Source organism: Gobio gobio, assembly GCF_949357685.1.
Source record: "Gobio gobio genome assembly, chromosome: 12".
NCBI classification, from domain to species: Eukaryota; Metazoa; Chordata; class Actinopteri; order Cypriniformes; family Gobionidae; genus Gobio; species Gobio gobio.
Genome location: NC_137105.1, coordinates 56188462 through 56210708, shown reverse-complemented (window position 1 = coordinate 56210708; position 22247 = coordinate 56188462). Strand labels below are relative to the sequence as shown.

General features: G+C 44.0%; 1 protein-coding gene across 1 annotated transcript in view; it reads right to left on the bottom strand.

Moving 5' to 3' along the window:
* The window catches only part of LOC307135127 (NACHT, LRR and PYD domains-containing protein 3-like), a 74037-nt gene that overhangs the window by 15442 nt on the left and 36348 nt on the right, over window positions 1-22247 (bottom strand). The window contains exons 5-7 of the mRNA XM_079831323.1: window positions 13138-13311; window positions 12859-13032; window positions 12580-12753 (exon numbers count right to left, since the gene is read on the bottom strand). Of these exons, the coding sequence (XP_079687449.1) occupies window positions 12580-12753; window positions 12859-13032; window positions 13138-13311 (522 nt within the window). The remainder of the gene's footprint in view (window positions 1-12579; window positions 12754-12858; window positions 13033-13137; window positions 13312-22247) is intronic.

The window sequence follows — 22247 nt, the reverse complement described above, 5'->3', positions numbered from 1 at the left end:
TGAAGACTGGAAAAATGTTGCCTGGTCTGATGAGTCTGATTTCTGTTGAGACATTCAGATGGTAGAGTAAGAATTTGGCGTAAACAGAATGAGAACATGGATCCATCATGCCTTGTTACCACTGTGCAGGCTGGTGATGGTGGTGTAATGGTGTGGGGGATGTTTTCTTGGCACACTTTAGGCCCCTTAGTGCCCATCGGGCATCGTTTAAATGCCACGGCCTACCTGAGCATTGATTCTGACCATGTCCATCCCTTTATGACCACAATGTACCCATCCTCTGATGGCTACTTCCAGCAGGATAATGCACCATGTCACAAAGCTCCAATCATTTCAAATTGGTTTCTTGAAAATGACAATGAGTTCACTGTACTAAAATGGCCCCCACAGTCACCAGATCTCAACCCAATAGAGCATCTTTGGGATGTGGTGGAACTTCGTGCCCTGGATGTGCATCCCACAAATCTCCATCAACTGCAAGATGCTATCCTATCAATATTGGCTAACATTTCTAAAGAATGCTTTCAGCACCTTGTTGAATCAATGCCACGTAGAATTAAGGCAGTTCTGAAGGCAAAAGGGGGTCAAACACAGTTTTAGTATGGTGTTCCTAAAAATCCTTTAGGTGAGTGTATTCATCTGTTAGACAGGTAGGATGGGCATTTATTACATTGATTATGGGTTTATGTGAAGATTGTTTTAAATTCACTTAAATAAAAAGTTGTTATATTTTTGAAGCCTAATAAATGTTCAAATTGATAGCTTTCAATCACAGTGTAATGTTGAATGGCTATAATGTTTAAAAGTGAAATAAAAAGTCAATTTTCACGGAGGCATCAGTAGCTGTATTAGTATCAGTGATAATGGCCTTCATTCCTAAAAAGATGCCATTAAACAAGTATTTAAATATACTGCCTTTATGTTGTTTCTACATTAATTCAGAGATTAATTGTGAAACTATTACATTATAAATATATGAAAATCTTTACCACAGTTTCACAAACAAGGCTTAATTTAGACCAAGACTAAAATGCATGTTTGAGCTGTTTTAACTGAAAGCATGTCTTAAAATATGTCAGTGCCATTGTTTTGTCTCAAGGCGCACACCAGTAATGTTTTTATCTAAGGCACATTTATAAAAGCTACTTCTCCTACATGCACTAATTGAACTAGGGCTGGACGATAAAATGCTAACGATAATTATCGAGAAATAATTTTTCTCAATAAAACGATAACAACAGTTCGATAAATGCTCGATATAATGCTTACGTGCTATGCGTAATGCTGAGCATGCGTTTGGCAGACGGGCTTCTGGGTGCTGCACGCGGTGTTGTTGACAGTCACAGTCACAGGCTTGGAGGATTGGAGTGGAGTGGATCAAGAAAAATGAGCGATAGTGAAGAAAATTCAGCGCTCATGACCAGCTCGGAGGACACAGATATCGTTGACAAGAAGGGTCACTCAACTTCAGTCGTTTGGAGATATTTGGGCTATTTGCAATCTGACATAAAACAGCGACGTGCACTACTTATCATAGGTTCACCACACGGTAATATAATTATTCAGTTATCTAGCTTCTTCGAAGTTCTTCCATATAGCATTGAGCCCAACATAGCGGTAAATCTACATTAGCCTAATATCAGTTCACGCATAGGCTTATAGCCTTGTTAGTTGTAGTGGGTGACTTACAAAAAGCTAACGTTACCAAACTATTATCACTAAAACATTGAACTTATGGAAAAATACATCGGTATCATAATGTTTTGTCTTTGGTGATTTATTAATAACTCAGCATCGCCCGTAATAAAAGAAAAATACAATCATTTCATCCGATGTTTAAAGTGATTAAAATAGACTTGACAGCCCTTACTGGAGTTCCACAACTAATGAACTTTGTGCTCTCCTCTCTCCCAGCCCACCGTGTGTGTGTGTGTGTGTGTGTGTGTGTGTGTGTGTGTGTGTGTGTGTGCCTGCGTGCGCGCGCACGGGCGTCGGTGCGCGGTGGACCAATCCACTGTAAGGCAAGAGAGGGGGGGACTCAAAATGTTTCTAAACTTAAAATGCATTTTTTGCCCGTTTGCGTTTTTATTGTTTTACTACTTACACAATTATTTTAATTAAGTATGTATAATTATATTATTGATAGAGTGTAGAGTAAAATAAAGTAAAAATATTTTTCTTATATTTATTTATTTATTTATTTTATTTATATTGTCAATGCCATTTATTTATAAGGTTTGGCATGCTGACCAGAAAGATTTTTTTTAACCTGTTAGCCTGCACCCCCCCTTTTGAAAAAATCCTAAGAAATGGCATAATCAGACTAAAACCGTTACAGTTAATGATTCCTTTGCACTAAAATCATAAGTATGGCGTCATTTGAAAGCAGACACTTGGCAGTTTACTGTAAATTCTAAAATATAATTATTTTCATAATCAAAAATAGCTATAATAAGCTTCAAAGTTTTGTAAAGTTATTAGAAATATATTTTTATGAAATATCTTTATGAAAATAAAATTGAAGTTCGCATTTTAGCAATCTGGAAGTGCACTACAGCTGAAGCCACATGTCTGACCATGTTATATTTCAATCTGAAGATGATAAGTCTAAAACTCTGAATTTTATTAAATGTTTTTCAAGATCATGTCATATGATTTTATTTTGAGATTTCTCTAAAATGTTAACTGATGTTTATTGCCATCTCTTCTGAGCTACCATTCAGTTTATTGTCTCTATTGTTTTGAGGTGCAAACTGCCCATTCAGTTTCAGTCTCCCCAGAACACTTTCACACCTCTCTGGCCAGGTTATGGCTCTAGTTATCTTATTCTTTTGTCTTCATTGTCATCACTGACGACTCTCTATTCAAACTGTTCTATTCAAACCTCATTTATGATCAAACTTCTCACTTCACCTTCTAAAGTGCCTCAAATGCCGTTGTTGACAATAGAAACATTTCAGTTGGTTTTTCATTTCAGTCTATTCAAAATTATCAATAAAAATAACGTATTTGCCCATGTGGCAGGTGCATTGGCTAGCTAGCATGTTAGCTTAGCACACAATCAAAATACAATGAAGATTAAAACCATGTTTTTTCTCCAAAATTACTTTATATCACAAGTGGGATGTTTTAAATAACCTTCTGTGGTCTCATTTGGCTTCGGATCAAAAAATCAAACAAAAAATATATCATTTTACTATATTCTGCATATTGATAAAGCTATGTCAAATAGCATTGCATTATAAATATAATCTATTATGAATACACCCAACATGGTATAAACAGACAAACTATACATCGTCGCGATTGTGTGTTTATTGTCTACAAATGTCTCTATTTGCATCTTTAGCGATCTCAGGAAGCTCAGGAAGAAAAATACTCCTCTGTTTAGAAATTTGACACAGACATATGAGAATCTATCAATATTTCTCCTCATCTGTACACTTTTGAACTAAAAGACCTGATGGATGTTAATTTGTCGCGAGTCTTCGTGACGAGAATAGAGGAGTTTTTTATGAATGAGAGTAGCTGAGGCTCATATTACAATCAAACGGTACCGACACGGTTTTCATATTCATAACTCCTGACACATATTAACAAATTACTGTCACTATAAGACTTTGAGAATAAAACAGAGGTAAAAAATGGAAGCTTGACTCTTAGATCTTTTAAATGATGTATAGTTTGTCACTTGCAATTACTTACATCTGACAGTCATTTGAGCTAATTTAAACAAATAAAGCTTGAGGACGAATGCGCCCTCAATCTGGTTAAGAGGTTAAAGTCTATTTTTGTTTACTGACAAAAATTATCTTTAAAGCATTTTAACTTAACTTAATCTTCCTCAGTTTTGATCAATTGTTCACTTGTTTGGGAAGTGTTTGTCATGTTTTGACAATAAAGGACAGTTTAAAACCATAATTTACTGTCTGTTTTCTACATCTTTCACTCAGGAGCAAAAATATGCCTTTAAACTTGAACCCTCTGGAGTCTGAGATCTTTTGGGGCCCTTTAGAAGTTTTGACATGCTCTGACATTTGTGTTTTTTTTCAGTTGCTTATAAACACATTAATGGCAAAAGTGTAATTACACTGTATTCAGCAAAAACTGGGCTACCAGAATATGTGAGCAACATGTATGTACATGCTTGTATTTTTGATAGAAAATTTTTTATGCACGGATTTTGAAAAAACAAAAAAATTTGTTTTAAAATTAAGGCCTCAAAACACACAATAGATATCTGTTCCCAAGACTTTTGACTCCTGTCTGTATTTGTATAGAGTTTTTTCTTTAAACTGATGTGAGAATCATTGAGCCTACTCATTCACATAAAACAATACACTGATTTAAAATTTGTAAGACAGTTTCTCTTCTCAAAGCCAATATGCGAGGAGGCGTGATATCTAATGAATAATGATGAGATAGCACCTTAGATAGCAAAGGACTTGCATTAATGAGCTGCATAATGAATGAGCTTCAGGTAAGTCTGTGACAGAGAGCAACAGGGCAAAAGGAAATATATATTTTTTGTAGTTTATTATATTTGGAATGTAATCAACAAAGGCCTTTTTCTTGTTTCCAGTCCAAATATTTAAAATTCTTAAATCAAGATTAATTTACTAGATAAACACAAATTTCTGGGCGGAAAATCAAAATTAAGTGAGTTTTTGCTTAGTTAGTTAACTTTATTAATAATAATAATAATAATAATAAGTTTAATTTATATAGCGCCTTTCCCAAGCTCAAGGACGCTTCACAATAACAGTAAGTAACAAGCAGTTTACACATAGACGGACAGTGGACATTTGCCCAGTCCAAGTAATGAGCGATTGCAGTTGCAAATCGCACTACATATGCAATACAACATGAAAAACAAAGGCAACAAACATTAAATTACAGACAGCATGGTGGGCAGTTTGAGTAAAGATGCAACAGATTATTGGTAGTCAGTTAACATTGTGATTGTGTTATGTCAAGTTAACATAGTCATGACTGATAATACTGATTAAACAAATGTGTTTTAAGTTTACTTTTAAAATCATTTAACGTGGTTGTTGTCCTGAGAGCCAGGGGGAGAGAGTTCCAGAGCTTAGGGGCTGTAACAAAGAAAGACCTGCCACCCATAGATGATAGGCGAAATCTCCGCTCACAGAGGAGTTCACAGCCAGAAGATCGGAGAGTTCGAGGGGGAATATAAGGAGAAAGTAATTCAGAGAGATAGGCTGGAGCAAGACCATTGAGTGACTTAAAAGTAAGCAGAAGAATTTTGTAAGTGATACGGGATAACACGGGTAGCCAGTGCAGTTTGAACAGAATTGGAGTGATATGGGCAGTTTTTTTAGTGTGAGTTAGTAGTCTTGCGGCTGAGTTTTGGATACATTGCAAACGTGAGATAGAGTGTGCTGGTAGTCCAGAAAAAAGAACATTACAGTAGTCGAGGCGAGATGTGATGAACGCGTGGACTAGTGCTTCAGCGTCTTTTGGGCTGACATAGGGGCGGAGTTTGGCAATACGGCGCAGATGAAAAAAGGACGCTTTACAAAGTTGGCTAATGTAAGCGTCGAACGTCAGTGAAGGATCAAGAATGATACCCAAATTTTTTGACAGTGGCAGATGGAATTATTGATGTAGCTTCAAGGTCAAGTCTGGGAATATCACTTATATTCTTTGTTAGAGATGGAGGGCCAATGATTAATATTTCTGTTTTAGTCAGATTCAGACTGAGAAAGTTGGAGTTGAGCCAGGTCTTTAACTCATTAACACATGATGATAGTGATGTGGTCTGGTAAATATAATCCGGTCGGCAAGCAGTATATATCTGGATATCGTCGGCATAGCAGTGATATTGAAAACCATGGCGGCGAATAATTTGTCCGAGAGGCAAAATGTAAATAAAAAATAGTAACGGGCCAAGAACTGAACCCTGTGGAACACCTTGTTTGAGAGTGACAGTGGGAGATTTGTAATTGTGCATAGTGATGTAGTATTTCCTATCTGTTAGATAGGAGGAAAACCAGGATAATGCAGCCCCTGAGATACCAATCTCTGATAGGCGCATGAGTAGGACTTTATGACAGACAGTGTCAAAAGCTGAGCTGAGGTCGAGTAGTAGAAGTAAGGAAATGTTTCCCGAGTCACCAGCGAGTAAGAGGTCGTTGATAACCCTTGCTAATGCAGTTTCAGTACTGTGGTTTTGGCGAAAACCAGACTGAAATAAATCAAAACTATTGTTGAGAGATAGATATGACTGCAATTGAGTGGCGACAACCTTTTCCATGATTTTTGAGACATACGGTAAATTGGAGATTGGGCGGTAGTTAGCGTATTCAGTTGGGTCCAGATTAGTTTTTTTAAGAATAGGAGTAACTGCAGCCGTCTTTAGTGAGACTGGAACAGAGGCAGAGAGAATAGACATGTTTACAAGATGTGATATAGGTGCAGAAATGGCAGAGTTACAGTGTTTCAGAAGTGTTGTAGGTGCAGGATCCAGCCGGCAAGAAGAAGAATTGGATTTCTGTATCATTTCACTAATCAAGATGGGATTGGTCAACATAAAGTTATTAAGTGTTTTTGTCTGAGCTTGCTCACAACTAGAAGTGGTCGGTTCATCACTAAAAGTCCCACGTAAAGCATCCAGTTTCCCCTGAAAGTGGTGCAGAAAAGAACAGCACAAGTCGTCAGATTCTTGTAGACAGGCATTGTGCACGGGTGCCTGAACAAGCTTATTTACAATGCTGAATAGTGATTTAGGCCTGTTGTTTGCGTTATTGATTAAATTAGCGATATAAGAAGAGTGAGCTGTATTTAAGGCGGTTTTGTAAAGCGTAATATGGTCCGAAAATGCTTGGAAGTGTACAGTTAGATTGGTTTTCCGAAAGAGACGTTCCAGCTGTCTGCCTCTTGCTTTCATAGCCCGTAGCTCAGCATTAAACCACGGCGAAGAGTGGGACAAGGGAACAGACCTAGTCTTAATTGGAGCATGCTCATCCAAAACATCAGCAATGGCAGAATGGTACAAGTCAAATATTTTGGATGGACAGGTGGAATCAAAAACATCAGAAATAGCAGAAGAAGTAATCGATGCGGCAAACATGCTAGCATTAATAACATTGATCTTACGATAAGAGATGTTAATATTGTCAGTACATTTAGTTGGACAGATTAGTGTAAAATCAAGGGTAATAAGCTTGTGATCAGAGATAGGAGTCACCAGACCATTGATGGAGATGTCATTCAAGCCAGATGTACAAACTAAGTCAAGTGTGTGGCCGTGAGTATGAGTTGGGAAGTTAACATTCTGATAAAGTTCAAAGCAGTCCAGAACAGTCATTAACTGAGTCCTATTAGAGGAGGGAATATCAACGTGAATGTTAAAGTCACCAAGCAAGATGACCTTGGATGATGAATCACAGGCTAGCGTTAGTAGTTCACTTAGTTCAGAGAAAAAATCGTTTTGCTGTTTGGGTGGTCTATAAATCAGGATGATTGTAAGGGGACTGTTAGAGGAAGTTTTCAAAACCATATATTCAAATGACGTAGTAGTGTGGAAGTCCAGCTGAGCAAGTGTTATGGAGTTGCGATAAATGACCGCAAGGCCACCCCCTTTAGTAGATAAACGTGGCTTAGACAGGTGCTGGTATCCGTATGGTGTTAGCAGATTAAGATGCATGAAGTCATTCGGTGTTTGCCAAGTCTCAGTAAGGAATATCATATCCAGATTTTTGTCAGTAATAAGTTCACTTAGGTAGGGGCCTTTGTCCGAGATAGAGCGACAGTTCAGTAGAGCAAAGTGGTTTTGCAGCACTTCTGAGTTATCAGCTGAATTGACATTGAAATCTGACTTTCTTACGCAGACAAGCGATCGCGGTGGACGGCAGTCGCTTAGGCGTTTCGGATTGACCATAGTTCTGTGGCTTGACCAGATGCACGGGATAACAGTTGGTGTTGATTGCTGATAGTTAAAGGGACTTCGGACTGAACGGTGCACGTAGCGCGGGCGCCGGGTGATCCCGAGCGAGCGGCAGTGCTCGTATGTTTCAGAGTTGAGGCGTGGGTGCCGGTTAAGCGCCCTGAGTTCGCGTGACAGATATCCAAAACCCATGTTGGAAGGAAACCCAGTAAAAATAAGGGAGACCAGAGACAGCACGAGTGCTATAGCCTTTGGTGTGTCTTTGGTTATTGTCCCCAAGGGGAAGTTTTGCTTGGGCACAGCGCAGAGTTGCTTCATAAAGGTAGACCAGATAACTTAAAGCAATCTATACTCTCTGCCTTGACAATTTATGCTTTATTATACTATAATTTATGATTTATTACACAAATTTATTAAAACACAACAATTAGCAAATGAGATTAAAACCATGTTTTTACACCAAACTTACTTTACTTTTGGCTTTGGATCAAAAAATCAGACAGAAAATATATTTCACAATATTCTGCATAATTATAAAAGCTTGAGTAGCATTGCATTATAAATATAATCTATTATGAAAACACCCAACATGGTATAAATAACACAGTTAAGCCATATATTGTCGCGATTGTGTGTTTATTAAATCGATCAATGAATATGAAAACCGTCGGTACCTTCTAAAGTTTGTAATACGAGCGTCATGCTCTCATTCAAAAAAAAACTCTTCATACTTCATACTGGCAGCCAGAGGGCGCTCCGTGCACATGTAAGCTATGTATAGCACTCATGAAGAAGATATCTTCTTCATGAGTGCTATATATGGACTACATGTGCACGGATCTAAACCCTGTCTGTGAAACCAGGCCTTAATGTTTTTAATTGTGATTAGCCACTGAAAAATTTGTGATTGATTAATCAGTTTTTCTTTATTGATTGACAGCATTAATTTATATATTTAAAGTTTAGAATTTAGTGGAATATGGAACTGAGTTTTGCAACAAATAACACAACCTTTAACATTTGATTAATTATTATTTATATAAATTATTTTATAAAATGCTCTATACATGATATGCTCCATCTTCTTATTCTACTTGAATTTATTGATTAAATAAAATAAAAAAGTCATACAAGATGCACACTTCTAATAAGGTTATAAACGCTGTAAAGGTATGAATGCCTCTGAAAATCTATTTAAGGAGTCAAATATTGTCCTTTAATGGAAAAGTTTATTTCTGTCACTGCTGCGAACTAACCAATACACAGAATATGAAGATCATGAAAATCTTTGGGAGTCAGCTCTCCATGACAGTTCTAAACCAGACAAGACAACAGACCAAAAAACACACACTCAGTAAAATATCATACAATTATAGTTCCCTTTCAGTCGGTCACGTTCGACGTACGTCGGAACTGACCGACGAACTGGGATCTGTTTTCAGAGACCGACCTACTTCGAGTAATTAAAAACGAGCCAATGAACATTGGCATGCGATCACGCATTCCACGCACCGCCCCGCGTTGTGGGTATAAATAAGGAAGTGGAAGTGCCGCATACCGCTTTCAACTTCGGAGCCGAGCATTCAGACATTCCTGGTGTTCCTACGAAGAGTTTCAACTTTATCTACGAGCGGAGAGAGAAAAATCCCTACCTGTTCCGGTCCAGTGTCGGTGTGACGGTGCCTTGCAGCGGTGGTCGCGAGACTCCAAGGAGAACAGAGGCGTTTTCCCATTGAGTGCTCACAGCGGGCTTGCACCTTTGAACCGCTGTGAGCCGCGGCCATTTCCCCTGTGTGCCTCGGCACTGTCGGAGCGTTTTTTTCCTTCTCTCACTAAAAGAGCAACACGGTTTGACCCTGCGTCTTTTTCAAGATGTCATTCAAACCGTGTGTTTCTGGATGCCGTCGGTTTCTGTCCCCAGTTAACTGCGTACCGCAACGGACCTCGCCCTCCGGGCGACGAAAGTTGCCGCACGCACCCTGGGTCGGGCGATGTCCACTCTGGTGGTCCAGGAACGCCACCTATGGCTGAACCTGGCGGATATGCGTGAGACCGACAAGGTGCGGTTCCTCAACGCCCCTGTCTGCCAGGCCGCCCCCTTCGGCGACGCCATCGAGAGCTTCGCCCAGCAGTTCTCGGTGGCACAGAAGCAGACGGAGGCCATCAAGAACATCCTGCCCCGGCGACCTGCTGCTGCCTCCACCCAGTCGCCGGCTGCACCTCTGCCTGCTCGTCGCCGAGGGCGTCCCCCTGCGGCCGCCTCCGCACCTGCTAAACCCAAGCAGCAGCCTTCACCATCGGGGAAGCAGGGTGCCGGTCGTAAAGGTGCCGCCCAACCCGTGTCGGGGCCTGCTAAGTCGGCAGGCAAGCGCAAGGGCAAGCAGCCCTGACACGGGGAGCCCAGGGAGAAGAGGAGCTGCTCCAGGGGAGGTGGTGTCCGCACCCCTCCCCCCCGGACGAGGACCGGGGGGGGGGGATGTCCACACTGGTACCGACAACATCCTGCCGCTGGCCCTCCGGGGTCCAGCGGTACCCACATTCTCAATAAAAGAGCAGTTTCCTCCCTCCCTGAGCCCCGAGAGGGACAGGTTGGCAGTGCGCGACGCCCCCGGGCCTTGCCACTCCTTTCCTTCCCTCTCACCCCTCGTCAGGGGGCAGCAGAGTGGGCACCGAGGACGCCCCCGGGCCTTCTCACCCACTCTCTGCCCCACCTGGAGTATTCAGGCAACACTCCGGGCCGCCTCCGGGCCTCCCGAGTCGGGTCTGAATATTTCACCTCGCTGCCTAACCCCGGGTACGTCTGTGGTGCCGTTGGTCCCGCTAGTTCGGTCTCTGGGGGCCTGGCTAGGTCTCCACAGGCCGTCTCGCTGGCTCATCTGTACCATCAGACTCGGCTATGCGATTCAATTCGCACGCCGGCCTCCCAAGTACAGGGGCCTCTTCACCTCCGTGCGGAGCAGCGATGCCCATGTCTTGCGGCCCGAGACCGATGTCCTGCTGGCGAAGGGCGCGGTCGAGCCGGTTCCTCCTGCCGATATGAGGTCGGGGTTCTACAGCCCCTACTTCATTGTACCCAAGAAAGGGGGTGGGTTAAGGCCAATCTTGGACCTGCCTATTCTGAATCGGGCCCTGCACAAGCTTCCGTTCAAAATGTTAACGCAGAAACACATTTTCCAATGCATCCGTCCCCAAGATTGGTTTGCAGCGATCATTCCTATAGTCAGTCCTATTTAAATGCAGTCCACTCAACAAGGAGTGTTGCTTCTTCCTGGGCGTTGGCTCTAGGCGCCTCGCTGACAGATATATGTAGAGCTGCGGGCTGGACGACACCTAACACGTTCGCTAGATTTTATAGCCTCCGTGTAGAGCCGGTATCTTCCCGCATTCTCGCCCCCAGTGGCCAGCAGCGCTAAGTGCCCGTTCTAGTGTCGGCTTGCATACGCCACTCCCACCCTCTGGGCCGGATACGTGCGTCTCTTCTGCTCCAGTCGTGTTCCCCGGAAATCGGCTAACCCTGTGAGTTCCTCCGTCACCCCTTCGGTGTCAGACGTGGCGGCCGTCTGATGCCAGGCCTGCACCCGTATGCTTGTGGAACGTGTGTGGAGGCTGGGTTCCATATGTTGCGGTCCCCTCACGGCTACCCCATATGTGTATTCTCCACGGTACCAGCTACCCTACTCGGCTAGCCCCGTGTCTTTCCCTCGACAGAGCTTCCTCTGTCGTCTCTGGGTGTGTTCTCCCCCCCCTGGAACCAGGTTGGGTCCACTCCAGAGACTGCCATTTGTTGCACTACCCTGTTAGGTTAGTCCTTATGTGTATTCCACCTCTCCTTCCATTGAAGGACGTGGCTCCGCAGCGTACCATCTCCCGAGACGGGCACGCTTTCCCAGCGTTATCCAATAGTCACGCTGAGTGGGTCTTGCAGGAACAGCAGTGACTGTCCTTCCCTGCCCGGAGCCCTGACTCCCACTCTAACATAGGAGTGGTCCAGCGAGCTCAGGCAGGACGCTGGAAGGGCCAGCCTCCTGGCGTGTTGGTAGGGATCCCAATTCGTCGGCTAGTTCCGACGTACGTCGAACGTGACCGACTGAAAGGGAACGTCTCGGTTACGTTTGTAACCCTCGTTCCCTGAAGGAGGGAACGGAGACGTACGTCCCGTCGCCAGGTGCTGTGCTTCAGCTGAAGACCCGAGCCACTTATCTCGGCTCCTCAGTTGAAAACGGTATGCGGCACTTCCTTATTTATACCCGCAACGCGGGGCGGTGCGTGGAATGTGTGATCGCATGCCAATGTTCATTGGCTCGTTTTTAATTACTCGAAGTAGGTCGGTCTCTGAAACAGATCCCAATTCGTCGGTCAGTTCCGACGTACGTCTCCGTTCCCTCCTTCAGGGAACGAGGGTTACATACGTAACCGAGACGTTCATCAACAAAATCCCAGAAAATATTGAGGAATTATTTTTTTCAATATTGCACACCCCCAGTGTATGTGTACTTAATAGGTGTGTGAATCAGCACTGGTCTCATGATTCAATTCGATTATGATTATCGTGTCAAAAAGAATGATTGAAAGAGAGCAGAAAACACACATCAACAGTCAGATCATCTACAAACAGACACCAACATTATGACCGGCTGACTGTAAATTATATTTTATATGTTCTTAAATACCTCAGTATCTGCAGATGACAGTTTGGACTCTTTAGCCCATCAGAGAGCAGCTTCACACCTGAATCCTGCAGGTCATTGTTACTCAGGTCCAGCTCTCTCAGGGCACAGTTTGAGGATTGAAGAGCTGATGACAAACTCTCAAAGCAATGATCAGTGAGATTACAGCCAGCAAGACTGAAAGAGAGCAGAACACACACATCAACAGTCAGATCATCTACAAACACACACCAACATTATGACCGGCTGACTATAAATTATATTTTATATGTTTTTAAATACCTCAGTATCTGCAGATGACAGTATGGACTCTTCAGCCCACCCAAGAGCAGCTTCACTCCGGAATCCTGCAGGTCATTGTTACTCAGGTCCAGCTCTCTCAGGACACAGTTTGAGGATTGAAGAGCTGATGACAAACTCTCACAACAATGATCAGTGAGATTACAGCCAGCAAGACTGAAAGAGAGCAGAACACACACATCAACAGTTAGATCATCTACAAACACACACCAACATTATGACCGGCTGACTATAAATTATATTTTATATGTTCTTAAATACCTCAGTATCTGCAGATGACAGTATGGACTCTTCAGCCCACCCAAGAGCAGCTTCACTCCGGAATCCTGCAGGTCATTGTTACTCAGGTCCAGCTCTCTCAGGACACAGTTTGAGGATTGAAGAGCTGATGACAAACTCTCACAACAATGATCAGTGAGATTACAGCCAGCAAGACTAGAAAAGATGAAATATAACATTAAAACAATAATGAAATAACAATAAAGGAATGTAAAGGAAGTTGCCAGTTGTCTGTACTCGGGAACCTGGAACAAAATATTTTAACATTCTAACCTGGATGAAAGATGAATGATGAACTCCTGAGCATGGAAATTCAATCATTTTATCATTCATGTTCATTAAAGTTGCAGTAAGAAATTTTTGAGAAACACTGTTGAAAGTGGATCTGATCAAGCACCATAACACACTTGTAGCCATTCATCAGCAGGGGGCATGTCCACTCATGATGTTGGAGGAGAAACAGTGAGCCAATCAGCAGTAGGGGGCATGTCCACTCATGATGGGGGAGGAGAAACAGTGAGCCAATCAACAGTAGGGGGCGCGTGTCCACTAATGGAGGAGAGAGAGAGAGTGAGCAAGAGGGAGAATTAAAGAAAGACTGTAGGAAGAGAGATGGATGAGAGACATTACAAAAGACAAAAGGTCAGAGGAATATCACCGGAAAAAGAAGGGTTATGATCAGGAAAAAGCTTTAATGACACATATTTCCAGCACTGGAGAAACACAAACGGGAAAGCCTGAAAATGGACGCCAATGTTGTGTTGTCGTTACATTGGTAACTAGTAAAACTGGTGACAAACAACAATCTCTTGCTTGTATATACTATGTGTACTGTATGTTAATTTTTTGTTCTTCCTTGTTGTTCGTTCGTCATTATTTTTCATTATTTTCGTCATTGTTCTGGATTATAAAGAAACATTTAACCATAATAATGAACCTTAAAATATAAATATAAATTAAGCACTCAAGTGCATGCATAAAGCTTGTAACAGAACACCAGCAAAAGTAATGATCAGGAATGTGTCAAAAAACAACAACAGCAAGACTGTCTGGACATTTGAATGTTTTACGAGTTATAGTGTGACAAGTGTGTCCAAAGTTCGGCCCGGTTATGAACTTCAAATGGCCTTCAGCTTGTCTATGGTGTCAACACAAGGCAACAGCTCAAGATTTTTGGTGTAGCAGTAAACCGTGAATGACAACAATTTGATAAATAAGCATTGCCATTTATATTACGTATAGAAAACATAAAACTCGACAAAAGCGCAAAGATCTGTCATACAAACCTCAAATGTCACTCTAGTTTAACCCCCAGGAGTCTGAGCTGTTTTGGGGTCCTTTAGAAGTTTTGAAATGCTCTGACATTTGTGCTTGTTTCAGTTGCTTATAAACACATTAATGGCAAAAGTGTAATTACACTGTTTTCAGCACAAACTGGGCTACCATAATATGTGAGCAACATGTATGTACATGCTTTTTTTTGAGAGAAAAATGTTTATGCAAGGTTTTTTAAAAATCCCCCCCAAAAAATGTAAATTAAGGCCTCAAAACACACAATAGATATGTGTTCACAAGACTTTTGACCAATGGCTGTTATTGCCTAGAGTTTTTGCTTCAAACTGATGTGCGAATCATTGAGCCTACTCATTCACATAAAACAATATATTAATTTACAATTTGTAAGACAGTTTTTCTTCACAAAGCCCATATGCAAGGAGGCGTGATGGCTAATGAATAATGCTGGAATCTCACCGGAGAGGACAAAAGAACATAGCCCGCATAATGAATGAGCTTCTGACTGAGAGCGCAAAAAAATGCTCTTCTTATTTAGTTGAAATTGTACTTATCTAGTGAATGCATCTTGATTTAAGAATGTTTAAATATTTAGACTAGAAACAAGACAAAAATTACTAAGAAGAGCATTTAAAAAAAAAAAAGTACTATTTTTTGTTTTTGAAAGTAGTCTCATGATAAAAAATAAATATATAATTAATTAATATTAAGATACAATTTATACTAAACGAAATTAATTTTAAAAGAAAGCAATTCACTTTCTACAAAAAAAACTTTCTACAAAACCAAACTCCATAATAATTTATTTAGAATGTAGTCAAAGGCCTATTATATTTTAAATGATCAAAAGATTTGACTAAACTTTAAAAAATGCTCTTCTAATTTTGTTGAAAATTGTACTTATCTAGTAAATGCATCTTGATTTAAGAATGTTTAAATATTTAGACTAGAAACAAGACAAAAACGACTACGAAAATCATTTTCTCTAAATTTGTTGTACTATTTTTTATGTTTTTAAAAGTAGTCTCATGCCAAAAAAATTAAATAATAAATAATTAAAATTAAGATACAATTTATACAAAAGAAAATTAACTTTAAAGAAAGCAATTCACTTTCTACTAAACAAAAAATCACTTTCTACAAAACAAAACTCCAGAATCATTTCTGACAAACTTTGATATTAAATAAAAAAAATACCATTAGGCTATAATATTTAAACATCAATATGAAGCAAAATACGTTTGACTGGTAATATATTTATAGCATCTGACATGTGCAAATAAAAGCTTTCTTGATGTGACACTAGGCTCTTTTACAATAAACACATTATAATCTGTCCAAAACAAGCAAAATAAATCTTGTCTTAACAGTCTTGGGTGTGAAGGAATTGAAAATAATCAAAGATATTTGATATTTGAAATCCAACAAAGAAATTTGCTTTACTGTTGTCAACACATTTGCTTATCAGAAGGGCCACCTGGAAGACAAAAGACAGGACTGTAGGCCACATGGGGTCCCACCTTTACAGTGGGGGAAGTTTGGTCTGATTGGTCAGTTTGAAGGTTATGTTTGAATTTGGTCTGATTGGTCAGGTTAAAAGAATACATTTGGTTTCAGTCACATGGTCAAGGAATAGATAAAAGAGGATTGGAACTGTGGCTTTTTCTCTTTTCCTCTGTTCTCTTGAAGTCATTGGGGCTTCTCTTCTTTGCTCTCTTCTTCTCTCTCTCCCTCTCTTGCTCTCTCTCTCTCTCTCTCTCTCTCTCTCTCTCTCTCTCTCTCAGGTAACATTGTATTCATGCTGTGTACGATTAATGGTATAAGTTTATCATCTCATTCCTCCATTTTGAAACTATTTTAAGTATAACCATAACCAGACTTTGTTGTTAAATCCTTTCTATTACGAATACTGTGCTAACTAATTTTGATTTAGTATTGACTTTGAAGTGCTCCCTATTGCAATACAATATAGTCACCTTATAGCAACGCTCTCTCACATATTTTGCTATTGTAACTGCGCTTATCTCCGTCGTTGGTAGAAGTTGCAGTGGGTGGAAATAGACGAGAAATTTACAGTTTTCTTCCATCTTTCTGATAACGTTTCTTTAGTCTTCTGGCAACCCTGCAGATTGAACCATCTGCAGGAGTCCACTCTTACAGGTGTATGACATTTAATGTTGCCACAGGATTCATATTTAAACTGTCTTTTTGCGTTTAATATTCACAGATGGTAACAGAATAAACTTACCTGCCTTACAATCAGTTGCTCTAAGAAATGAACAGCTTTTCATGAGGAGAATAAATCCAGGATTTCTGCTAAACGCTTCTCAAAACGATGTAGCTGAACGTTACAGCGCTTCACTAGATGTGTTTGTATGAGTTGATGTGTGGGTGTTGATGCAGGGACCGTGTCTATTTGAATCTGAAAGAGCGCGCTCTGTGTGGGCGTGGTCACATTAGCGGATAATGAAGTGGCTCGCGGGTGACTGACATCAATCTCTTTTCACACAGATTACATAAACACAGAAACACATTTGTTTTCAATTTGGTTTACAATGTTTAAAATCTGACATTTCAGAGTTTCTTTAGACATATGTCTCATGTTTGTGTGACAAGTATTCATTAAGCTAGAGGTCCTTTTCTGAAGACTATCTGAATGAATGTCTTTGAAAGAGAGGCTGCAGATCACGCATCATGTTTGTTTTTTTATTTTGCAAAAAGCAAAACATTTTGTTTTTATTGTGACTGTACACAAAAATTGAAACTTAACAGATTATAATGATGTATAACACTTTCCTGAATGATTAAAAAAACGACAGAGTTATTTGAGTCTCTTGGGCACTGATAAGAAAAAAGAAAAAAAGCCGATCGCGAAGACGTGACCGCCGACTCGAGGGGGTTAAAGCCAGATGAAACAGTGCTGACCTTCTCAACAACATTGACACAGAAACATTGTGCAACAAACGATCCAGTTCACAAATCATCTCCAACCCACAAATCATCAACATTTACCATGGATTTACTGTAGTAACACTAACTGTAACTGTGGTATTGTGGCATAAATGTGGGATATTCATATTGAATTGTATTATATTATTAAAGGGTTAGTTCACCCAAAAATGTAAATAATGTCATTTATTACTCTCTGTGGCGAACAGCGAGGCCGAGGGACCGTGAGGGCGGGACGAGGCGGCGCTCATCAGGGAGGATGAGCGCCAGCTGCGCGCCGCAGCGATCTCGGCCCTCGCGGAGGAGTGAGGGACTATAAAGGAGGAGCGACGACAGTGAGGGACGAGAGAGGACCAGGCCTGGATTTTGTGTTATGTTTTATTTTGTGTTCGCTGCAGTCGTCCGTGAGGGGCTGCAGCTTTTTATTTTCATTTTGTGTTTGTTTGTATGTAGGCGGCAGTCGACCGTGAGGGGCTGTCGCCGCCATTTTATTTTGATTAAATGTTTTGATTGTCCGCCGGTTCCCGCCTCCTTCTTCCCGTACAAACATCGTTTACTACACTCTCATACCGATCTATTACCCTCATACCGTTCCACACCCGTAAGACCTTTGTTCATTTTCGGAACACAAATTAAGATATTTTTGTTGAAATCGGAGGGCTCAGTGAGGCCTCCATAGAGAGCAAAGCAATTTACACTCTCAAGATCCATTAATGTACTAAAAACATATTTAAATCAGTCCATGTGAATACAGTGTAGGGATGGGCATTTTTGTCAATTTCTCATTTCGATCATCGATAGGTCTCAAAAACGAGTACTCAAGTACTCGGGGGCGGGGCATGTCCGTCATTGAGATAATGAAAATACTGTTATGAAAATGGTTGTTGACATACAAACGTGACATGAAAACGTCTCGGTTACGTATGTAACCCTCGTTCCCTGAAGGAGGGAACGGAGACGTACGTCGGAACTGACCGACGAATTGGGATCTGTTTCAGAGACCAATCTACTTCGAGTGTATTAAAAACGAGCCAATGGACATTGGCATGCGGTGCACGCATTCCACGCGCCGCCCCGCATTGCGGGTATAAATACGGAAGTGGAAGTACCGCATATTGTTTTCAACTGAGGAGCCGAGAAGAGTGGCTCGGGCCTTCAGCTGAAGCACAGCACCTGGCGACGGGACGTACGTCTCCGTTCCCTCCTTCAGGGAACGAGGGTTACATACGTAACCGAGACGTTCCCTTTCAGTCGGTCACGTTCGACGTACGTCGGAACTGACCGACGAATTGGGATCCCTACCAAAACGCCAGGGATGCTGGCCCTTCCAGCGCCCTGCCTGAGCTCGCTGGACCACTCCTAAGTTGGAGTGGGAGTCAGGGCTCCCGGCAGGGAAGGACAGTCACTGCTGTTCCTGCAAGACCCACTCAGCGTGACTATAGGATAACGCTGGGAAAGCGTGCCCGTCTTGGGAGATGGCACGCTGCGGAGCCACATCCTTCAATGGAAGGAGAGGTGGAAATACGCATCAGGACTAACCTAACCTAGGGTAGTGCAACTATGGAAAATCTCTGGGGTGGACCCAACCTGATCCCAGGGGGCGAAGAACACATCCCAGAGATGACAGAGCGGGCTCTGTCGAGGGAAAGACACGGGGCTAACCGAGCAGGGTAGCAGATACCGTGGAGAATACACATATGGGGTAGCCGTGAGGGGACCGCAACATATGGAACCCAGCCTACACACACGTTCCACAAGCATACGGGTGCAGGCCTGGCGCCAGACGGCCGCAACGTCTGGCACTGCAGGGGTGACGGAGGAGCTCGACAGGGTTAGCCGTTTCCGGGGAACACAACTGGAGAAGATAGACGCACGTATCCGGCCCAGAGGGCGGGAGTGGCGTTGCAAGCCGACACTTAGAACGGGCACTTAGCGCTACTGGCCACTGGGGGCGAGGATGCGGGAAGATACCGGCTCTACACGGAGGCTATAGAATCTAGCGAACGTGTTAGGTGTCGCCCAGCCCGCAGCTCTACAAATGTCTGTCAGCGAGGCACCTTGAGCCAGCGGCCAGGATGAAGCAACACTCCTTGTTGAGTGTGCTCGCACCCCGAACGGGCAAGGTACGTCTTGGGACTGGTAAGCCAAGACAATGGCATCCACTATCCAGTGGGCCAACCTCTGCTTGGAGACAGCCTTTCCCTTCTGCTGACCTCCGTAACAGACGAAGAGCTGCTGTGAGGATCTGAAGCTTTGAGTCCGGTCAACGTAAGCGCGAAGAGCGCGGACGGGACATAAATCTAGGGCTGGGTCTGCCTCCTCCGAAGGCAGCGCTTGCAGGTTCACTACCTGGTCCCGGAAGGGAGTGGTAGGAACCTTGGGCACATATCCAGGCCGGGGTCTCAGGACAACGTGAGAGTTGGCCGGCCCGAATTCTAGGCACGATTCGTCGACCGAGAGTGCATGCAGGTCCCCTACCCTCTTGAAGCCAATGCAATCAGGAGAACTGTCTTCATGGACAGGATTTTTATCTCAACAGACTGCAAAGGCTCAAATGGGGGACCCTGAAGTGCTCTGAGCACCAGGGCTAAGTCCCAAGAGGGTATCGAGGTAGAACGAGGAGGATTTAGTCTCCTCGCACCTCTGAGGAACCTGACGATTAAGTCGTGCTTACCTAAGGATTTACCGTCTACTGCATCATGATACGCCGCTATTGCTGCGACGTACACTTTGAGGGTGGAGGGAGACAGCCTTCGATCCAACCCATCCTGCAGGAAGGAAAGCACAACGTTAATCGAACACTTTCGGGGGTCTTCCCGGCGGGAAGAGCACCACTCGACGAACAGGTTCCACTTCAGAGAGTAGAGGCGCCTCGTAGAGATTCCAGAGGTCTGGACGCGGGTGCCATAGAGTGCCCCGCCCCTGAGAAAGCAGGTCCTTCCTCAGGGGGATCGGCCAGGGAGGGGCTGTCGCGAGGAGTGTGAGTTCTGGGAACCAGGTCCGGTTGGGCCAGTAGGGCGCAACTAACAAGACCTGCTCCTCGTCCTCCCTGACCTTGCACAGTGTCTGTGCGAGAAGGCTCACTGGGGGGAACGCATACTTGCGTAGGTCCCGGGGCCAGCTGTGCGCCAGTGCATCTATGCCTAAGGTACCTCCGGTCAGGGAGTAGTACCACTGGCAATGGGTCGAGTCCGGAGAAGCGAACAGGTCTACCTGTGCAACTCCGAAGTGGTCCCATATCAGCTGGACGCTCCGGGGGTGGAGTCGCCATTCGCCCGGAGGTGTCGACTGGCGAGAGAGCTCGTCGGCTGTCTGGTTCAGCGCACCTGGGATGTGAATGGCACGAAGTGACCTCACAAACTTCTGACTCCACAGGAGGAGATGGCGGGCGAGCCGGAGCATGCAACGGGAGCGTAGACCACCCTGACGGTTGATGTACGCAACGGCCGCAGTGCTGTCCGAACGGACCAGTACGTGCTTGCCCCGAAGCGGTTTCTTGAACCGGGCCAGGGCAAGACGTACCGCCAGTAACTCTAGGCAATTGATATGCCAACGCAGTTGGGGCCCCGTCCACAGACCCGAAACTGCGTGCCCGTTGTACGTGGCCCCCCAGCCCGTGGATGAGGCATCCGTGAAGGCCACAGCATGCCTCGACACCTGTTCTAGGGACACTCCGGCCCGGAGAAACGAGGGGTCTGACCACGGACTGAAGGTTTGGCGACAGTAAGGAGTAACTAGGACCCGGTACTGACCGCTCTGCCACGCCCATCTCGGGACTCGGTCGTGCAACCAGCGTTGAAGCGGTCTCATATGAAGCAATCCGAGCGGCGTTACCGCGGCTGCAGATGCCATATGCCCCAGGAGCCTCTGAAATAATTTCAGTGGGACCGCTGTCCTGCCTTTGAACGTGTTCAAGCAGTTCAACACTGACCGGACGCGCTCCGGAGTGAGGCGCGCCGTCCGGCTGACCGAATCCAGCTCCATACCGAGACAAGAGATCCTCTGCGTGGGACAGAGTTTGCTCTTCTCTCGGTTGACCCGAAGTCCCAACAGGCTGAGGTGACTGAGCACCATGTCCCTGTGTTCGCACAACTGCTCCCGAGACTGGGCGAGAATAAGCCAGTCGTCAAGATAGTTGAGTAAGCGAACGCCGCGTTCTCTGAGCGGAACAATGGCTGCCTCTACGCCTTTCGTGGAGACGCGAGGCGACAGGGACAGCCCGAAGGGCTTCAGGTCGATCGCTGCGAACCAATCTTGGGGACGGATGCACTGAAAATTGCGTTTCTGCATTAACATCTTGAACGGGAGCTTGTGCAGGGCCCGATTCAAAATGCGCAGGTCCAAGATTGGCCTTAACCCACCCCCTTTCTAGGGTACAATGAAGTAGGGGCTGTAGAACCCCGACCTCATATCGGCAGGAGGAACCGGCTCGACCGCGCCCTTCGCCAGCAGGGCATCGATCTCGGACCGCAAGACATGGGCATCGCTGCTCCGCACGGAGGTGAAGAGGATGCCCCTGTACTTGGGAGGCCGGCGTGCGAATTGAATCGCAAAGGCGAGTCTGATGGTACGGATGAGCCAGCGAGACGGCCTGGGGAGACCTAGCCAGGCCCCCAGAGACCGAACTAGCGGGATCAACGGCACCACAGACGTACCCGGGGTGAGGCAGCGAGGTGGAGTATTCAGACCCGACTCGGGAGGCCCGGAGGCGGCCCGGAGTGTTGCCTGAATACTCCAGGTGGGGCAGAGAGTGGGTGAGAAGGCCCGGGGGCGTCCTCGGTGCCCAATCTGCTGCCCCCTGGCGAGGGGTGAGAGGGGAGGAAAGGAGTGGCAAGGCCCGGGGGCGTCGC